Consider the following 19571-nt stretch of genomic DNA (forward strand, 5'->3'; position numbering starts at 1 on the left):
AGTTGAAAAGGGACAATCTTGTGGGACCAGCAATAATATAAGAACTCGTCTGAAGTATGGGAGCCATGACCGTCAAAAATCAACATCCTCCACTTGCCCTGTGTTCGTCGATATGTCTGATTATGGAAGTGCTTGATATATTTGAGGCTTAAAGCATCGTTTGTATATCCAGTGGAGCTCGTGGCGAAGACTGTTTCGGTATCAAGGTCGTTATTAAAGTGTTCTTCCAACAGGATCTCCCCCTTCAAAATCAGGAATGGTGCAATTGCTTCGCCCCCAGCAGATACAGTTTCGATCGCAGTAAGTGATTCTCGATTATCGGGATCTGCCAAGTAGACAGCTTTCGTATTGAGGTGTGTAATAACGATCTTTCCATTCAAAACGCCGATGCGAAAGCCAGTTTCGTCCATATTCCACACGTCTTCAAAGCAGATCCCAAACTTCTCCAACGCCCCATAATACTCATTAAAATGCTCTTCCAGATCCTCCTTTCGATTTGCCGCCTTCCGCTCTTGTGCTAGTGTCTTCGCACGAAGGGTTTTAAACCATGCTTTGTTCCGTTTGAACCATCGTTGAGCCCACACACGCGTAACTTGGTGGGTGGACGCGCTCTCAGCTAGAATCTTGTTTGCCGCCGCCCGAACCGTTTTGAGATCAGCTTTATGGCCTAAATAGATCAGGAAATCGATAAACTGCTTGACGCCCTCCTCCTGATCAGGATTAAGTGCTTTGTTGTAGGCCCCTTTGGTGTTCTGTGATTTTCGTCCAGCCAAACGCGCTTTCCAGAGTCGATATTTTACCCTGAATTAACGCGCAATCGCAGATTTTTTGACGTGTGGGTTTCTGGCATAGAAATCGGAGGCCTGGGCCATCCTTTTCTCTTCTTCAGGGTCATATTTGGTCATGGTGTTAATATTTAATTAATTAAAATCAATAAATGGGAGAAAAAAGCGACCATATTACTGATTTTCGACCATATTACTGTACCGCACTAAACCTGCAGGGTAGCTGGTTTAGTGCGAGCGACGCCGCACGATTACTGTGCGATCGTTGCACTATCACAATGCACTGCGCATTTCTTGGTGTGATTCCAAGAACTGTGAGAGATTTCCCGGATTGGGAGGAAGACAGCAAGTAAATCATGAGACCAACGATCTGCAGCGTCATGGAGAATTGATGATTCGTCGGCTCGGCTGATATGGGGAGAGTACCAAATGTGCATAGCCGTCTTTCCGACTCCAAAGACACGCGAGATGGGCGTTTGAGATGCTGCGCCTCCACGGCTTCTAGCAGGCAAATTGTCGTTGGACGAGGAGATGCGGGTTCCGCGTGGGGATTTGGAATGAGATAAGAAGAATTGAGGATAGGATAATTGCAATTTGCTTTGCGGTCGGAAGAAGCGTCTCAGATAGGCAAGTGGCGAGTGATGATATTGAACGCGAGGGGGGCTTGGGGTCTTGGAGCTGAAGTTGGTGTTGGTGTTGTTGATGAGCAAAAGCCTACCGATCAGCCGAAGCGAAGGATGCCTCTGGCTTGGCAGGGCTGAGCCTCTGCTTGACTTTGACATCGGCCGAGGCGTAAGCGCGATTATTGACGTTTTGAATGTCAGGTGAGGTACATCGATGCTGTAAGGGGGAGAAGTTGCCACGGCGATGGCAGAGCTCGTCGCCAAGCGATGTATTGGGAAGGCTTCTAGAAGGAATCTTGGCCGTTGGAGGCTAATGCGGCACGGTCTGCTGATCATTGAAGTGTTTCCCACGTTGGTTCGAGTGTTTGGGGCTAAGCACGGCTAGGAAACCGTCCGAGCTGCGAGTATTTGAGTCTGGAGGAGCAAATCAGATAACCGCGAGGTACCAAGGGTGGTATGATGTCGTCCGAGCATGTGGGGATGTTGAAGTGAGGGATTACTTTATCCTGAGAACGGGGACCTTCTTCTTGGTTAATTGAAGATTGTGCTCGTGCTGCTCGTGCTGCTCCTCCCAAATGCGATCCAATCTCTGTTGCACATTAGCGGAAATACCTCGCCTCCCAGCGCTGGATATTGCGGCAGTGTAACCTTAGCTTCGCGCGAAGCAGTCAGACGTAAAGGACCGGAGCATCTCGGTCGTCATGATGTCGTTCTACTCCTAGGATGATCGTCGCCGATTCCACCGGTAACTGGGGGACGATTACGGTCCGTAATGAGGTCGCAGAGTTTGGCGCCGCGCGAACTGCTGCCAGTGAGTGAGTGGGTCAACAGCGGAGGGCTAAGCTTTTGTGGAGGTAAATAGCGCACCAGGGGTCCAGCGATCCCAGTAGTTTCATAGGCGCAGCAAGTCATCGACAAGAAGTCGTTGGATGGCGCCTCTGGTGCTCCTGGTGCTCCTGGTGCTTCCGCAGGTGGAGGCACGCGGAAGCTCTGGACGCCCTCTGCGAGCTCGAGTGGGCAACTGTTCGTGCGAGAAGGGACCGGCGCGATCGAGCTTGCGGAGGTTCACAGTAACTTAGTAAGTGGCGCCGCAAGGGAGCCCGCTCTTGCAAGCCCTTGGAGATAACGAGGGCAGGGGACGGACGGCGAAAATATAAAAAAGAGCGTGAACGTCTCAGCGTCACCACTCCTGACTTCTGATACATCTCTCGTCTCACAACCACTCTCATCACCAACGTTACTTTTTTTTGCGCACATTCGACAGATCCAACAGAGAAGCAAGGAGGATTGCTACCTGTCGGCCCTTCGAATCGCCAAATTATCCATCACTTTCGTCCTGCCGCCTGCAGCTCGAATTCCTTCCCCGCACCACAGCCCACACTAGCGCGAGGCAGCTCACGTTCCATTTCCCACGTCCCACGTCCTACGAACGTCGGCCGATTACTTAAATCAAAGCTCCCTCCCACCCTCCACAACACAACACACCACTTCGAACCCTCTTCCAAATATCTTTGCGCGATCCCCTCCCTTCCCCCGTCGCACAAGTATCATCCATCATGTCTTCAAGTATTGACCCCATTGTCGCCAAGGACGACACCAGCGGTGGTCCTTCAAAAGCCTCGTTAAACGGTGGATTCCGTCCAACCCATACCCCAGGCCGCAATGACAACCCCATGGTCAACGTCCAGCCGCCGCGAAGAGAGGATCTCCAACCCAGCTATGCCCAGACTCTTGCGGGTGAGAGCGAAGGTGCGCACGGCTGGTATGGAAGCATGAGTGAGTCGGCGCATTCCCGCCACACAATGTGAACAATGTAAACAACAGCTGATCATCTGCAGTCAACACTCTTGGTTCATGCATTGGAACTATGGGTGCCATTCCCTGCTGCATCATCTGTCCTAACCCCTACAAACCTGTCTCGCAGGGTAACGTCGGTCTCGTCACGAAATTCGGTCGCTTCTATCGTGCTGTTGATCCCGGTCTCGTCAAGATCAACCCGCTTAGTGAACGTCTTATCCAGGTCGATGTCAAGATTCAGATCGTTGGTAAGATAATCTGCGAGCTCGAATACTTCAATAGTGGCTAATTCGGTTTGCAGAGGTTCCGAAGCAAGTTTGCATGACCAAGGATAACGTCACCCTCCACTTGACCTCCGTTATCTACTACCACATCACATCCCCACACAAGGCTGCTTTTGGTATCTCCAATGTCCGTCAAGCCCTTGTTGAGCGTACACAAACCACGCTTCGTCACGTTGTCGGTGCTCGCGTCCTTCAAGACGTCATTGAACGCCGTGAGGAGGTCGCTCAATCGATTGGAGAGATCATCGAGGATGTCGCGTCAGGATGGGGTGTGCAAGTCGAGAGCATGCTCATCAAGGATATCATCTTCAGCAACGAACTCCAAGACTCGCTTTCCATGGCCGCTCAATCCAAGCGTATCGGAGAGTCCAAGGTCATTGCAGCTCGCGCCGAAGTCGAATCCGCCAAGCTCATGCGACAAGCCGCCGATATCCTGTCCAGCGCACCAGCCATGCAGATCAGATATCTCGAGGCTATGCAAGCTATGGCCAAGTCCGCCAACAGCAAGGTCATCTTCTTACCAAGTGCCTCAACGGTTGGAAGTCAGATGCAGGCGATGGTTGGCGACGGATCGAGCCAACATGGCGGAATTTCTGCTGCGCAGAAGTATGACAATGACTTTGGAGGTCAGGGATCCGATTTCCAACGGGCTATTAATGCCCACGTTGTCGAAAATATCTAAAGACAGACACTGATATTTATGGTGTTGATGTAGCCTGGTCTACATAAGTTAGTAGTTTACCCTCGTTCTGCGACTTACTCTTTGATCGACATATCTTCGATCTGGCGACCAAAACATCAACCCTGTACTTTTACATCTTTGCTTTCGGCGATTAATGACGATGGGGATGGCTCGGTACTCGGCAATAATGAGAGATTGTTTGGGGCGAGGTTTCTTTGATCTTTGGTTGGGAGGATACTATACCCCGCGGTCTTTACGTACGGTTGCTAGGTGGTAATACAAATGATACCAGTTTCTTTCACTACAATCGATACAATGTCAGTGATACTTCACTCTGTGACTGAGAAGAGACTATTTCTTGATTTATCTCCGGTCGAAAGCGAATCTACACCAATCTCCCTTTGGCCAGAGATATATCAAGCCTGTCCCGACCGCGTAGACTTAAGGAATTTAAATAAAGTGTTACCACTGATTGTGTGATGCTTATGGAGAGGTTGATAAGATAGAATAGCGCCAACAGAGCAACGAAAATGGAGGGATGAGGTGTCACATCACATGATTTTAAACACGTGACGCGGGGCACGCCAATTCAAGCGGCTCTTCCCACCCCGGTCATTGATCAGATTAGACATCCAAAGATCAATTGATCTACTTACTACCTAACTCCCCCTTCAAACCCATTCGTTTACAAATTCAATTCAAAAGAAGAGATGTGGACCTTCTACGGAAGCCGCTTGATCTCCGGCTAATCGACTCTGCAAGCCTTACCTTCCTCCCCGCTATAAATTTTCATGACTCTCGCCTCATCTCTCACAACCCTCCCCCGCACTTCTCACCTGCACCCACTCTACCTCACTTCCCAATGGCCTCGGACGAATATATCCTCACGCTCTCCTGTCCGGATCGGCCCGGGATCGTCCACGCCGTGACCGGGTTTCTAGCTCAGCACAACCTAAACATCGTCGACTCCCAGCAATTCGGCGACGCCTCCTCCAAAAAGTTCTTCATGCGCGTCCACTTCGCACCCGCCTCCCCCTTCACGCCCTCCAGCTTCTCGGAATCCTCACCAATCGACTCCACCGAGCCTTCGGTGCTAAACGTCGAGGAGCTCAGGATAAGCTTCACGCCGACGGCTGACAAGCTGCGGATGAGCTTCGAGCTCAGTTCCGTGGCGCAGAAACCGAGAGTCCTCATCATGGTTTCGAAGATTGGTCATTGTTTGAATGATTTGCTGTTCCGGCAGAGTATAGGGCAACTCAAAATCGAAGTCCCGCTCGTCATCTCCAACCATCCTGATTTCGCGCCCCTCGCCGCAACTTACAACGTCCCATTCTTCCACCTCCCGGTCACAGCAGACACCAAATCTTCCCAGGAAGAGAAAATCCTTGAGCTGGTAAAAGAGCATAGCATTGATCTCATTGTATTGGCAAGATATATGCAAGTCCTGAGTCCGAAATTGTGTGAGGAGATGAGTGGCAAGATTGTCAATATCCATCATAGCTTCTTGCCGAGCTTTAAGGGCGCGAAGCCATATCATCAGGCGTATGAGAGAGGGGTTAAGATTGTTGGCGCGACGGCGCATTTTGTTACTAGTGATTTGGATGAGGGGCCGATTATTGAGCAGGATGTTGTGAGGGTTGATCAGTGAGTTTTTTTTCTTTGTTTTTTTCTCCGTCTTTTTCGTGTTTGAACGTTAGATTTTGGGGGTGGGGGAAGGCGAGGAGGAAAGGGGATGGGGAATGGGGCTAACGAGTATCAGTGCAATGAGTCCGAAGGATCTTACGACTGAGGGTTCGAATGTTGAGAGCAAGGTGTTGGCGACGGCTGTGAAGTGGGTTACGGAGAAGAGGGTCTTGTTGAATGGTCATAAGACTATTGTCTTCAATTGATGAACGGACGAATAATGATGAAAGACTTAGAATTGAGAACCAAAACGTGTTCTGGCGTTGAGCTTTGAGAAGGAAAAAGCACTTCACTCTCACGCGGGATAATTTCCAATTAGGAGCAGGGAAATCTTGGGAAAGTACTGAATTCGTCTCCAGGTGTTTTCTATCAGCGCTCTTAGCTCTTGCTCTCGTCCCATCTCATCTCATTAAACCAAACGCCCCAAAGCCTACGCCTTCTTCTTAATAATCAACAACACCCCCCTCATACTCCCCTTACAAATCATCTGACCCTCCTCAACCCCCACCTCCCTCAATAACCGCTCAATCTCCCTCCTCATCAACTTAACCACATCCCCCTCCGTCCCCACCTTCTCTTTATACGCCTCCCGCCACCTCTGCACCGGACTCATCGTCCCGAACACCTTCTCCATCATATCCAAATTAACCTCCATCCCACCCCCCACAAAAAACTCCTCGCTATTGCCCTCATCCGGGCCATACTCCTTCCTAAAAAAGCTTTCCCTCTCAAAGTCTTCCACTTTCGGGTCTACAGTCCAGGGTAGTCCGAGATCGAGATACATATTCCGCGTTAGCAGATTGCCCGGCTCGAAGAACGGTTTCAGTTCGCGTTCCTCGATGGCGTCTATGGCAGCCTGGATCGCGGTGTGGTTCGGCATGTCGGGGTGCGTGGACACGGCGCCGGTAGTCCAGATTGCCACGCTGCCGCCGGGTTTCAGGACTCGTGCAGCGCGCGGCCAGAAGAGGGGCATGTTGAACCAGTGGGCTGCTGTCGAGGCGGTGATGATGTCGACGCTGGAGTCTGGAATAGGAGGGGTGAGGTGCGAGCCCAGGTCTTCGGCGGTGGAGATGTCGAAGCGGAGGTTGGGGAGCGTGGTTGAGGCGCGCGCGGTGTTGATCATGCCTTCGGAGGGGTCGAGGCCGATTACATTTGTGAAGTGCGGTGCGAGGGCCAGGGCCGTGATTCCTGGACCGCAGCCGATGTCGAGGAGGGTATCTTGGTGGCCGCCGGTGGAGGTGTGGTGGTCGATGATGGTTTCTGGGTAACGGGGGAATCAGCAATTGCTCGATTAATTGTTTTGGGAGAGGGCATTGTCTTAGGAGAATCTCATGAAACAGTCGAAAATACGAAAGGGCTTCTCCCCCAACACCTACGGAAGAGCTTTGGGTGGTAGCCTGGGCGATTTTGGGCGTAGTTCGCGCCCTGGTCCTTTGTGAAGGATGAGAAAGTTTTCTCTGTGGGGGCCGTAGGTTTGGACATGTTTGGCAGTTTAATCACGGGGATCTACAACTTTCAGTATGTTGGGGTTTGGAGTTCGAACTTGGAAGCAGAATGACGGCCAAGGCTGGAGATTTATATGTTGCAGGTACGGAGATATTGTTTGGAGATTAGCGAGCTGCCCAACTTCAGAAAAGCAATACTCCGTAGCAGCCTGCTTGCTGTTACAAAGATTGACCAATAATAGTAATACGGCGATATATTTATCCGACTACCTCCGTCCTCAGACGGAGATACACTCTTTCAATTTAAAATGTGATAAGCGAGCTTCAATAAAGACCCCTGAGACCACGAGAGAGAAGAGGAAACAGTCTGGAAGCTTACGTGTCAGACGGAATGTCGGCAGCTTCGTTGGCGGAGCAACGGTCAGGGGCAAAGCTTGTTGGCATGGGAAATCACCACCTAACGATCGCAGCGCGTGGGAAACTCGCAAAATGCAAGGTTCAAGGCAAGGTCTGCTATGCGCTGCGTGTCTGAGAGGGTCCATGTGAAGTCTGGCATAAACCCCATGATATCGTCTAAATCACTCGAGGAGAAGGAAATCAGGACGAAAGTACGAAAAGGACCTGCAGCAATGTGATGACAGTCCTCACGTGCATATTAGCTTCCACTACTTTAAGGCCATTGAATCTGATGTTTTGGACTAAGAAGAGTGCTTCGGCGTCGCAGTGTTCGAGGGGAAATCAAGAATTGCCTCCTTCAACTTTGCTTTGTGCTGTCGAGCCCAACATTGTTCAGTTCGCAGTGCATTGTTCGGACAAAACTGACTCTCCTTGCATCAGAGCGGAAAATATGAAATTTGAAATGTACTCTTGAGGCATCAAGCGTAGAAAGTCACCTCTTCGCGAAAGACATTGTTGATAGTATAGCAAAGAAATGAGTCGTGTCCGAATTGCAACCTCTGCTTTTCAGCCAACAGTCCCGCTTGGACGTAGTAATTCATCCTTCTTGACTCTATCGCGTGCAGCATTCTTGTTAGGTTCGTTGGATTAAGATTTTGGAGATCCGCATGCGATGATGTTGATTCTCTCATTTTAGGGGGCATGGGGTGGAAGGCCGGCGAGTGGATTGTGTTATGTTGACAAAGTTAGCTCAGTGACTTTTAGAGGAAATCATAGACTCCTATATCATTTGGACACCTGGAGGTCATCAAAACTTGTCGCTGTTAAATTGCGGGAGTATCGATCTTGGGCGGAGGATCTGGCATCGCACCAAACCTCGAGCAGATACACCAGACTAACCTCCGTTACTGCGGACTGCGTCAAGCCGAGGGTGGCTTCTATGATGCAAATTCAGCAAAAACGGCGGTTTCATTTTGCCGATGTTTTCATTCAATATCGCATGTGTTGACTCTTCAAAGGGTGCAGCCCGCAAAGTCAAATCGATCGAGAGCCTTGTCAGCCTTGTGTGGACCTTGCGTGGGCCTTGACGTTACGACTGCCGACGTGCAACAAATCTCCTTGTCCAGCAATTGCAGTCTCTGATTGGTCGGATAACGAGAAGCTCGTGGTCCTTGCGCATGAGCGTGGGTAAATCAAGCTAAAATGAAGCTAAAGATATAAAAATGCAAAACAGCGCTGCGTCGCTCCTTCCTCACCTTTAGCGAAGATGATCCAAGAGAATTTGTGCTTTAGAATTAGAAAGAAGAGCCGCTTTAGCATCTCGTTTGATTAGTCTTTGTTCGTGGAATATTTTGGGACGTGATGTAAGGTAGGTAGCTGGTTGCGAGATGAGTTCAGGGGGGATTGTTTACTTGATCACGTGATTCAACACACACTTCAACATATCCCGTTCTGCTATAAAGAGACAGTATTAGGACGCGTTCGAAAGAGTGTATCCTGTATAAATCCAAATATCTGGTGACACTTATGTGGTATTGGATAATGGGTAAGGTGGAATGCTCCAGCATAGTTCCGTGAAACTTGCAAAAACACCTCTGTTTCGAATTTTCCAACCTCAATTATTTCTTCTTTGCATAATCAGGTATATTGAGCCATTAATTTGACTTTCAATGGCTAATTACGCTCCCGAAGTCTAGTATTTTTGGCAGAAATCTTGTTCCCCAAGCTTCCAACCCTTTTTTGTAACTTTTCTCCGCCAGACATTCAAACGAGCCTCGAACTCCCGACATTGCCAATATTTCTTACCTTACCTCTGACGTAATCTCATTAGGCTTTTATAAAATTTCACTCATTCCCCGATATTGAATCCCCGTTTCTACCGCTCACACCAATAGCCAGAACGGCAGAACCTCACATTGCCCGATGCATCCGTCCACGTCTGATACAAATTCATCCCACCATCTCTATAACAGTCTCAAATATTACCTCATTAGTCTTCTTTCCATTCTAAGAAATCAATACACTTACTGTACGGACCCCCCGGACTCCTCGATCCCCATGCTTCATCCCACCCCCAGCAACCTCGCCCCTCGACAACGCATTTGCACCAGCATCGATTTGAAAATCCAGTCTCCAGCTGCCCGTAATGGCGCCGCCACCTATCCCCTCCCATTTTCAGGGGGCGGCAGCGTCTGCACCTATCACGGCTATGCCGACGCCACGTGGATGCTCCATATTGACGGGTGCGGAGGGGAGGTCGTAGTAAGTGTGTCCGGTCTAGGGCTGGTTTTGGGGGTTTCCGGTGCAGTTTACGAGGCAATGGTAGTATCTTGCTGAGGTGCCATGGAAGGAGAGGAGAAGATGCATGATGCTTTGAGAGCACGAAGATGCGCATTATCACGTCCCGGGGCTGATGACCTGAAGGAAACAGCTCTGTTTGGGTGTGTATGTAACGTCTAAAGAGGGAAGAAGGAGCGGGGAGCTCGAGAACTAAGATACAGGGTGTCGCGCTAAGCTAAGCTAAGTCACGTGTGACACAACACGCATGAAGATAGGAGAAACGGTGAAGCTATCTAGAGAAAGGCAAGAGAGAATGTGTTTGTAATTAAACCTCTGCTAGAAGTCAGAGTCAGTGAAAGAAAAGATTTGAAGCACGCTTTATGTGTATATAAGTGTTGAAGTAACCACGCACTCGATGGTTCCAGGGTCGATGATTTTAAGAGCCAAGTAACGTTGCTTAAAGTCTACGTAGATTTGCAGTTAATATAAAGTTCCTTAAGGCGTGTAGCTGTTTCGGCACACATGACGAATCTAGCGTCCGATTCATATAAGCACTTTGAGTTCATTCAGGCTGTAGATGTTCTATATCCCCTCTCGCTTATGATTGATTGTCACCAACACTTCCAAAGGCTCAAATAATGACAGAATATCCAATAAAGGATTAAATATTAAATATTAAATATTATAGATGCTTTTTCTAGTTTACGAATTCATGGGAAATAAAAACCGTCCTTGAAAGCAGGTCTGGCTGGCTCGCCGAAGCCCTTTAAAACTTTAACGAATGTTCCACTCGAGCTACAGGTACAGCCGCCCGCGTCTGCAGACTGAAAACGAACTCGACCCGGAAAGAAGTTCCACTTTAAGAGCTATTTAGGAGCCCCTCGCATATTAAGAAGAAGAACCTCGTTCATCCAAGGATGCCCCCAAGTTTCCCGCTCTTTCGGCGCTATAAAACTGGCATGTCGCTTCTTTATCGTCGCAGATTAGAGAGAGGGATCTCAGAGGGTTCATCTTGCTGATGATGTCGGGTGTGATGGAGGAGATGGTGGATGGCGGCCACATGACCTTACTCGAGGGAGGACGCACGAGCGTAATGGTGTTGAGGCTCTTCAAACTTCTCAGAATTTGGAGAGCATCTTCCGGCGAAGTGCTGATCTTGCCATTGAAGTTAAGGTGCCGGAGATTGTGGAATTTGGTGAGATACGAGAGATTTAAGCGCTCGGAGGAGTTGGAGATTACAAGGGTATGAATGGTCGGGCAGGCGTTCGAGATCATTTCGAGGATCAAGTTTTGCTCGTGAACGGAGTCTACAGGGCCAGGATAGGCAGTTGAACTACCGTCAATTGTATAGCGGAGCGGGTGTTGGAAAGCGATCGCGAGTTTCTGGAGGTTTGGAAGGGAACTGAAGACTTGCCATGTTGCTACGACCACGCTTCTTGGGGCTTCGTTGGTGTTCCGGGTGCATATGGACTTGAGAAGTTTTGATATAGTATTGATGATTGATCGCCAGATTGATACAGGCTTGATATATGCTGGGGGGACTCGCTTCAAATACGTCGCCTCCCACCATCCACTACTGTACGGCACAGTCTCGTCTCTGATATCTCTTGGAGCATGCCTGAGGGCCCAAAACTTCGATAGCGAGTCTCCGAGAACCATTACTGACATTTCAGTGATAAAATCTAGGTGCTTTTGATCACCCCGCAAGGCCCATTCCCAAAGCCGCTCCGCAGTCCCGAAGTATCGCGGGACTCGGAGGATGAAAGGAAATGTTTCTCGCCGAGTTTGCTGGCAGACGGATGCGATACCGGAACGCTCCGATGGGGGTGGTGGGGAGTGCCATGGGCGATATAGATAGTCATAAATCTGGAGGCGTATTTCCATTGGAAGGGTAAGGAACGTGGGTGGTGCCGGGTTTGACATGTTGGGGGAGGTGAATTCAAAAGTTGGTTCCGAGTGCTGTTGGGAAGCGAACGTGGTTTGCTATATGTCTAAAAATGGGGACACCTTGTCTTGTACGTAAGATAGTGTAGGCTCCAGGTCATGGGAAGGCAGATAAAATAAACATAGGCAACAGCAGCGACGGGTTTTCGAGGTCGTCGCCTGATATCACGTGATGATATCTTGCCACCTTGTATCTGCCCGTTCTGAGTCTATGATAATCAGAAGGTGGATCCAAACTGTAAACTGCGATTTCGTAGGACATTGCAGGGATAAGATAAGGTAGACAAGGCGGCTGCAGATTATGATTGTATATTGTAGATCCTAGGATGCTTTCGACTGAAGGTTCAGCAAATCAGGTACCAGGCGTTTAAGAATATGTAACCGACATATTCCCGGGAAGCGTGGTAAGTCCTGTGACTAAACCAGTTAGTAAATCCCAGCCATGATTCCGATGGGGGTAAATCAGCAGCTATCGACGTCCTCCTTGACATTCATAGACTTGAGACACTTATTCGCCTGGGCGATGGTCTGTGTCTTCAATGAAGGGCAAGATACATCGCAGTTTGCATTCATCGCCCTCTGCATAGAATTACCCTTTCAACCAAAGACATAGTCTGCGTGTGTTCCTTATCCGGTGCTAAAGACATGGTCAGAACAAGAGTACCTTCCCAGGCTGGGGTAGCTTATTGGTCGCCGTTGCTCGACACAAAAGGTTGGGAGCCATCTGTAGGCCAGAGTAATTTGTCGTTAAACTTGGTAGTAACCCAGGCGGTCTCATAAAAGAGCTGAGGGATGTGAACGGGGTGAGTGCTTGGGCATGGACCACCGTTCTCGAATGTACCGCTCTGTGGGTAAGCAGCGTGACTCTGCTGATCCGCTGAGTCGTAATTAACTCCATCCCGGCCTGCTTAGCAAGGAATTAGCAAATCCTTGACAGCTACTATTTCAGGAGAGCTGAGATTTCGTTCCGCTGACACCGTGAAACATCCAGACATAAAAACAAGAGGCTCCTCGAATATATACATGTAGGAAAACGGGCATTCGCCACGATGCCTACTGCATAGGCTGTATTGGGAAAGTACAGAATCTCGCCACTTCTTGTTGATGCTCTTTTCAAGCCGGTGTAGGCGGGGCGACGGAACTTAGGAGAAACTGCTCCTTTGATGCGAGCAGCGGATCCCCGACAAGCATACAAAAACCTTGACTCGGCGTCAGTTCGTATTCAGCGTCACAAGGTGCAACCTACTGGATTGAAAGCTGTGACGTTCACTTTGCCGCTGCCACCATATGCGGTGTGCTATTAGTAGCAGAGTTAGCATAACTTCAGGTATTGCTCTAGCAAGCCTCAGAACAATTGAAAAAGAGAGATCAAGTGGACTCTTAGAAAACTCACGAAAAGGGTTTGGCCACCACCGTTGGCTGATTCAAAGCGAACATTTCCCTTTTGAGGAACCCGCTTAAATGTTCCATTCCGTGCTTTGAAATATAATACGGCAGTCCAGTAATTGGAAATGTCTTCGATAAAGTGCACGTGGTGCAGCGAGCTGTCGTGGTGATGTCAGTCTTGGGATCTGTAGTAATGTTGAAGGCATTCTAGTGTTGGTGAGTAAAGGAAGTCTTGAAGATAGCAAGATACTCACTCTGCCGACAACCTATTTGCTGGGTAGTATATTGACCGGTTGGGTAAACTGATTTACGTACCTGTGTAGATGCGGAGTTTGTGGGTCGCCCGGGTTTACTAAACTGGAGGTCTCGAAGTCAGAGAGACGTTGAATGATGAGGGGGAGGAATTGCGTACGGATCGAGACGTTCTGTGACAAGCTGCGAACAAGAAAGGAGCATGGTAGCGTTGCCACTTGGCGCATCCAGCACCATGGCGATAAGGGAGCTCCGCTGCATCTTGATCGCGTGATTTGAACTCAAGGGCAACCACATACGTGAGCAAATGAGGCACTTTGTGATGATTTTATCAGCACCTTGTGAAACAGTAATTGGGACTACCATTGGGTTTTATCATCGTCTTCGAGAACACTGGCAGGGCGTTGAATGTCTGCCAGGGATTATAACTACCCCACATTGAAATGTGGTCATACCACGGACTTCACGCTCGCAACCGAACCTTGTTGAATGGAAAATAGTTAGATGAAAACTCGCCAGAAGTTATTGATTAAAACGTCTCGATATAGCAGGTGGCGACTGTTACGGGATAGACATCCCGGTGGGCCCCAATAATGGCGAAGGCCAGAGTAAGGGCAGAAAGATGATGTATTCTCTATGAGAGATAGCTAGCTAAAGTACCTTCCGCCCCTAGTGGCTTACGTAACAGCGACACATAATCCTCTCTGAGTCCTTCGTACGGTCTATCATAGCCACCAACCTTGATAATTGGTAAAAATGTCCAAATCAAGCAATTTCTTTAGTAGTGGTATTGGCTAGTGATTGTGGTTGATTCCTTTCTTGGGTGGTCTTGGATTGAGGAACCATATCAACCTATCAATCGAACAGGACCAAAAGTAAATGTCTGGTGAATTGCGGCTTCGGTCGGTGGTAAATGAGCGGCAATTGAGCCAGAATACTTTCATCGCTTCTGAAACAAATGCCAATTTCGAGTGCTTAAGTTGAGAAGTTAATATAAGGTTATTGATTTCCATTCGACTTTAGTTGCTCGCTGAATGCGGTAGACGCGCTGACAAACTATTGCAATGGTGAGTGTATCCACGAAAATAGTGCAGACTTGCAGACTCTCCACAATTGAAAGTTGCCGAGCTTACGGGCTCAAGGCAGCTAGGGGGCTTGGGGACTAGTGGGAGACTAGTGGATTTGTACTTATTAAGGGGCTTCCCAGCCTTCGATAATCAGAGAATCAAGGCTTCCAACCACTGCATTTTGACAGCTTAGTACAAAGCAGGCCCCAAAAAAAATGCACAAATTCGATATCCAAAATAGCAAAACTCGCCTCGGGGTACCCCTTAGAGAACCCGTCTAGCAGATTTTTAAAATCGTTCCACGCTCAGAGTCGAGTATTGAGGTGGATTGTCGTAGCTCCACAATTGTCGTCGTGTACTAAGGAGGTGGATTTTAGTGGGTAGCTGTTATCCACTCGTCCAGACCTATCGATCCTCACTTTGAATTTAAAGCGTAAGTGCCCACGCCGGTACACACTTAGCCCCCCTTCTTCTGTAAATTGGCTCAGGTCGGGGGCTTCGCGTTTGCTCCAAGGTGGAGAGAAACGCCATGAGGAGTGGTTCAATTTAGCAGATCTTCGCAGTTATCTTAGCGATTCCACCTATGCAGCACTGCAAGTCTCGTCTTCCCTCGACTTCCGAATCAATCATCACTGGGAACATCTATACGTGCACAACTTGCTATGCCGCTGGATCTGAGCTGGCCCTTGACAAGCATTGTCAACTTCCGGGCACTTGTCTATTTTCGACTTTTTTTTAGATTTAGTGGAACGCAAGACGCTTTCCCGAGCAACAGCTTCCGAACAGTAATCCAAGTTTTGGCATTCAGAAGCTCTTCTATCAGTCGGGCTGTCACGAATTCCCCATGCGGTCATTTACTGACATCTGATCTCTGGGTTGAGCTGATTCTGTATTGAAACCTATTTTATTACCTATTGCATATTATAAAGGATGATTTGCTTGCCAATTCCGAACAACCTCACCATGCTGGTCTTCACCGACCACAAAATCTCAAAAAATGATTCCATCAAAGAGCTTCTCCTCATTCCGTCCTCCGCTTAACAAACACCATCAAAGGCGGCTTCTCCCAGAGTCCACGAATCTTCTGCTCATGCCAATTCTTACTTTGTTCTTCCAATGCCAAATCAAAATTCCACAGCAGTCGTGCCATAATAAGCCGCATCTCATGATACGCCAAATTCCGGCCAATACAATCTCGGGGTCCGAAACTAAACGGCTTATGGACCTCTCGTCTATCGTTATAGAACGGAGATGAAGGGTCATTTGTGCTTTCGGGGAGCCAACGCTCCGGGATGTATTCTTTAGCGCGGTAGAAGTTGCGCTCGGAGTGGAAGGCGGAGAGCTGGTGGACGCCGACTTTGGTCTGGATGAAGTTAGCGGCGTGTAGAGAGAGAGAGGTAATTGAAAGGTATGTTAATCTTACATTCTCTGGGATCATCACGCCAGCAATGGGAGTCGGTGCTCCTGGAAGGGTCTTTCGGGTCAGAGAGATAGGGATGGACGGGAAGATTCGGAGAGCTTCGTCCAAGCAGGCAAGCATGTAGGGAAGTTTGGCGCTGGCTTCTATGAAATCGATGTCCTCGTCCCTTTCGAACATCGATCGCACTTCCTCGGTGACTTTTTTCAATGAATGTGGGGTTTTCAGCAGCCAGTATGTGACGCCACTTAACAAGCTGGCTGTTGTCTCCGACCCAGCAATCATGAGGAGATCACAGTTTGCTACCAGTTCCGCATCCGTCATTTCGTGCTTCTCCCCTCTGGATCTCATCATGTAGTCCATGAAGTCTCCGCGATCTACCTGCTCCTTCCTATTGATTCTCTTCATCGCCATTAACTCGGAGGCCTCTTTGTGCTTTGCCTTAGACTTTCGGATTTTGGGCCCCGCCACAAATTGTAGGACTTTCGAAAGCAACGGTGAGGTTGTTACCAAAACCAAGATTGGCATGAGCTTCATCAACTTCTCAATGTTATCAATCCACATGTTCGATTTTCCTCCCGCCAAGCCGTGCAACTCTTCTCCATAAGCAAGGTCCGCAATCAAATCGAAGGTTGTGAAGTTGTACCAGCGAATAATATTTGTTGAGTCTCCCTTGTCTGCAACCTCCCGAAGTCTCTCCATCAGTAAATCGACATACACCCGGATCAGCGGTTCCTGTTGTCTCAGCGCTTTCTCAGAAAACGCTGGTTGCATAGCTTTTCGGAGACGGAAGTGATTCGACGCATTCGAGTAAACGATACTCCCGTCATCCATGGCAGAGCCTTTGACATAGGACTTCGGGAGTTCAGCATGGCCATGTCCGTAGATGTCTCTCCATGCTTCTGGGCATGTGAAGCCGACCTGGTCGGGACCGAAACGCACGACGTCGCCGTACTTTTCATGAGCAGCGCGGACCTTGAAGTCCAGGTCGCCACCCATCATATGCAGGTTCTTTAGAAGAGGAAAAGCAATCCATAGTTTTGGCCCGGGAATCTCTCGCAGTGGGTGGAAATATATGTTATAAATTGCCGTTACAGCGGTGTGTAGAATCTGGAAAATGATAAAAGTTGCGACGAGAAGTAAGGCCCCGCGCCATGAAGCAAGATGCACGCCTTCCAGTTTCTGGTATAAAAAACCTCGTATTCCGGTCATGATGTCGATAACTGAATCCACGGGCCTGAACAGATTCTTCTGGAATAATGTGAGAGAAATTAGAAGTCCAGCATCGTCTGGGGTTATTTATGAGATAGATAACTCCTACACTCGGTTACTCCAGGGGACCGAGCGTAATTGCGCAATTCCACCGGAAGCGATTGTTCCGTTACTAAAAATAGGTGCGGCGCTAATGCCAGGCATATAACTATGCAAACTAGGCTCTTTTGAGGATAGCTAATATAAAATCGAATTGCAACTAAAAAATAAAGCTATATATAACCATCCAAAAACAGACTTTTATATAATATATATAATATTGAAATAATTAATATTACTACTAAAATTAAGCTATTAAAGCTTTATTACTTCCTTATATCTTTCTTTACTTTACTTTTTTTTAGTTTCTAATTACTTTTAATAATATATTATTATAAACTTTAAGAATTATTTGAAAAGTATAATAGCTAGTATAACTATATAACTTGTGACAGCGCTGGCTGGGAGCCATATAGGAGTGGCTGTCACATGACTGGTTTCACCTAGCTAGCCGGCGTTTCAGTGGTTTTAGCTAGTATTTCCCTCCTTTTATTTCCTTTCCTTCTCTCTCTCTCCTTCTTCTCTTTAGCTTAGTATTCTCAATACATGGGATTTTCCTGAATCTTTGAGCCCTGGCCATTGCCTCGATCCCGCCGTTACATAATTTGCCGGAAATAAGAATTAGAAAACAGGTCTAAAACAGGGAACTAAGCTAGAGATATAAGTAAAGTATTATTAAAGGTTAAGGCATTTCTTCTTTCTTTACTTTCTGGCTTAGTATTTTCAATATATGAGATTCTTTAAACTTTGAGCTTTTAACTATTATATTAATCTTGCTATTATATTAATTTTCTGGAAAGTTATTAAAAAACGTTTTAGTAAAATTAAAAATAATACTATTTTCCTAAAGGAAGTAATAAGGGCAATAAGAGTAATAAAGAAGTATATTAGACTACTAATAATACTATAAAATTATTAAAATGAGTATTAAAATTAGTTGAATTGATATACAAATAATTATACTTTTAGTATTTCTCAAAGGTTATAAATTATGAAATTTTATATTAATTGCAGTAAGGTGAGATAATTTTGGTAGTAGATATATAGTGTGACGTCCAAATTCGCTTATTGGTTAGTGAAGCCCTTGTAAGAGCTAAATGATACGCTCGGTCCCTTGAAGTAACCCAGTACAAGAGATAACGCTTCCCTGTTTCGGGGGGAGGGGCTCTGGAGATGGACGGGTGGTGGCTCGGACCGAGCTCGTATATAATCGTATTCGCGTTTTGGATGCGATCGATGTTAAAACGAATATCCAGGCCAAGAGGTGGACATCGTGCTGCAATGCTTGGAACATGCTGCCAATAATCAATTTTGACTTCCGAGGGGAAAATGTAAAACGACCCCCCCGGGTTTAGATTAGGGGTATCGATAGATTTTAGAGTTTTAATAATGCCTAATTAGTTGCTTGAGCTTACTTAAGCCTTTTACTCAAATCAGATTTCTTTAATGAGGAAGCTAATATAAAAGAGTTCTAGTTCTTAAGCATAGGGTAGGCAGGGCGATTATTGCATACGAGGTAAATAAGTTCAGGTACTTAATCGCTAAATTTTCAGGCTCTCTCAAGGCCTTAAAAATTCTAGCTTTTCTTATCTGCTTTAATATTTTTATTTAAATATTACTAGTTATTATATAATAAAAACTTTATATTCTATTCGCTTATAATTAGCCCTTTTATAACACGAAAAATAATTAAATTATAATAATTCATTATATAGTAAATTAAGATTAAAGAAAAGCTTGATGTTTTGGTATTCCTCTACTTTAGATTGGTCTGGCCCCAAATCAACACCCGGGGGATGTGGGGTCGTTTTACATATCCCCTTTCCATGGCACAAATGGGGAGGTCTGATTTTGGACAGGAGTACCCCACTTGTGTTACGAAATTGCGACTGGCCTCGTAGACTTGGACAACAAGATAGTGTTCGACGAACCTGGGCGCCTCGGCGAACGGGAGATTTCGGGCGACAGCTTTGACTGAAAGAACACGAAGCCTTGATACATCTCATGAACTCTGTTGTCATGGGGAGTCTTGACGAGTCGTATATCGCAAGGAGTTTGTGTGCCACCTTTTCAATGTCGAGCTTGTGCAGCTCGCATCGCAAACGAGGTTGACACATGATCCTAGTCAAGGGGCAAGTTTGCTGTTGTATTCGTCATTTCTCGCAAGTGCCACAGGTTCACCCGATATCTTTGGATTAATTCGAGGTTAGACTTCAGAG

The 19571-nt window shown here is 47.4% G+C and overlaps 8 protein-coding genes across 8 annotated transcripts; 3 read left to right on the plus strand and 5 right to left on the minus strand.

The window, feature by feature from the left end:
- Positions 1 to 617: 617 nt before the first annotated feature.
- K444DRAFT_483234 (uncharacterized protein) lies at positions 618 to 806 on the minus strand (the record flags this gene model as incomplete). The annotated part of the gene is made up of 1 exon (XM_024873042.1): positions 618 to 806. A coding segment is annotated over one exon (189 nt), but the record flags the coding sequence as incomplete, so codon positions are not given.
- Positions 807 to 2964: 2158 nt separating this feature from the next.
- K444DRAFT_540853 (uncharacterized protein) lies at positions 2965 to 4171 on the plus strand (the record flags this gene model as incomplete). The annotated part of the gene is made up of 3 exons (XM_024875747.1): positions 2965 to 3184; positions 3247 to 3453; positions 3507 to 4171. 3 exons carry the CDS (start codon positions 2965 to 2967, stop codon positions 4169 to 4171), a joined length of 1092 nt encoding a protein of 363 aa, XP_024730593.1.
- Positions 4172 to 4712: 541 nt separating this feature from the next.
- K444DRAFT_143810 (putative formyltetrahydrofolate deformylase) lies at positions 4713 to 6172 on the plus strand. The gene is made up of 2 exons (XM_024870549.1): positions 4713 to 5815; positions 5931 to 6172. The coding sequence occupies exons 1-2, from the start codon at positions 5034 to 5036 to the stop codon at positions 6058 to 6060; spliced, it is 912 nt and encodes a 303-aa protein (XP_024730594.1). The 5' UTR covers positions 4713 to 5033; the 3' UTR covers positions 6061 to 6172.
- A 112-nt stretch (positions 6173 to 6284) lies between these two features.
- Positions 6285 to 7336, minus strand: K444DRAFT_646622 (S-adenosyl-L-methionine-dependent methyltransferase; the record flags this gene model as incomplete). The annotated part of the gene is made up of 2 exons (XM_024885219.1): positions 6285 to 7114; positions 7231 to 7336. 2 exons carry the CDS (start codon positions 7334 to 7336, stop codon positions 6285 to 6287), a joined length of 936 nt encoding a protein of 311 aa, XP_024730595.1.
- Positions 7337 to 9268: 1932 nt separating this feature from the next.
- Positions 9269 to 10153, plus strand: K444DRAFT_618879 (uncharacterized protein). The gene is made up of 2 exons (XM_024881416.1): positions 9269 to 9669; positions 9724 to 10153. Exons 1-2 carry the CDS (start codon positions 9619 to 9621, stop codon positions 10030 to 10032), a joined length of 360 nt encoding a protein of 119 aa, XP_024730596.1. The 5' UTR covers positions 9269 to 9618; the 3' UTR covers positions 10033 to 10153.
- Positions 10154 to 10571: 418 nt separating this feature from the next.
- Positions 10572 to 12129, minus strand: K444DRAFT_144222 (uncharacterized protein). Its single transcript, XM_024870550.1, has one exon. The coding sequence runs from the start codon at positions 11896 to 11898 to the stop codon at positions 10864 to 10866; it is 1035 nt and encodes a 344-aa protein (XP_024730597.1). The 5' UTR covers positions 11899 to 12129; the 3' UTR covers positions 10572 to 10863.
- A 252-nt stretch (positions 12130 to 12381) lies between these two features.
- K444DRAFT_646623 (uncharacterized protein) lies at positions 12382 to 13794 on the minus strand (the record flags this gene model as incomplete). Its single annotated transcript, XM_024885220.1, has 7 exons — positions 12382 to 12513; positions 12627 to 12823; positions 12943 to 13071; positions 13113 to 13118; positions 13162 to 13216; positions 13313 to 13463; positions 13688 to 13794. The coding sequence occupies 7 exons, from the start codon at positions 13792 to 13794 to the stop codon at positions 12382 to 12384; spliced, it is 777 nt and encodes a 258-aa protein (XP_024730598.1).
- Positions 13795 to 15495: 1701 nt separating this feature from the next.
- K444DRAFT_571226 (benzoate 4-monooxygenase cytochrome P450) lies at positions 15496 to 17303 on the minus strand. The gene is made up of 2 exons (XM_024877308.1): positions 16048 to 17303; positions 15496 to 15987 (listed from the first exon to the last, which is right to left on the minus strand). Exons 1-2 carry the CDS (start codon positions 17251 to 17253, stop codon positions 15646 to 15648), a joined length of 1548 nt encoding a protein of 515 aa, XP_024730599.1. The 5' UTR covers positions 17254 to 17303; the 3' UTR covers positions 15496 to 15645.
- Positions 17304 to 19571: the final 2268 nt, after the last annotated feature.

Source organism: Hyaloscypha bicolor, assembly GCF_002865645.1.
Source record: "Hyaloscypha bicolor E unplaced genomic scaffold K444scaffold_141, whole genome shotgun sequence".
Classification (NCBI taxonomy): domain Eukaryota; kingdom Fungi; phylum Ascomycota; class Leotiomycetes; order Helotiales; family Hyaloscyphaceae; genus Hyaloscypha; species Hyaloscypha bicolor.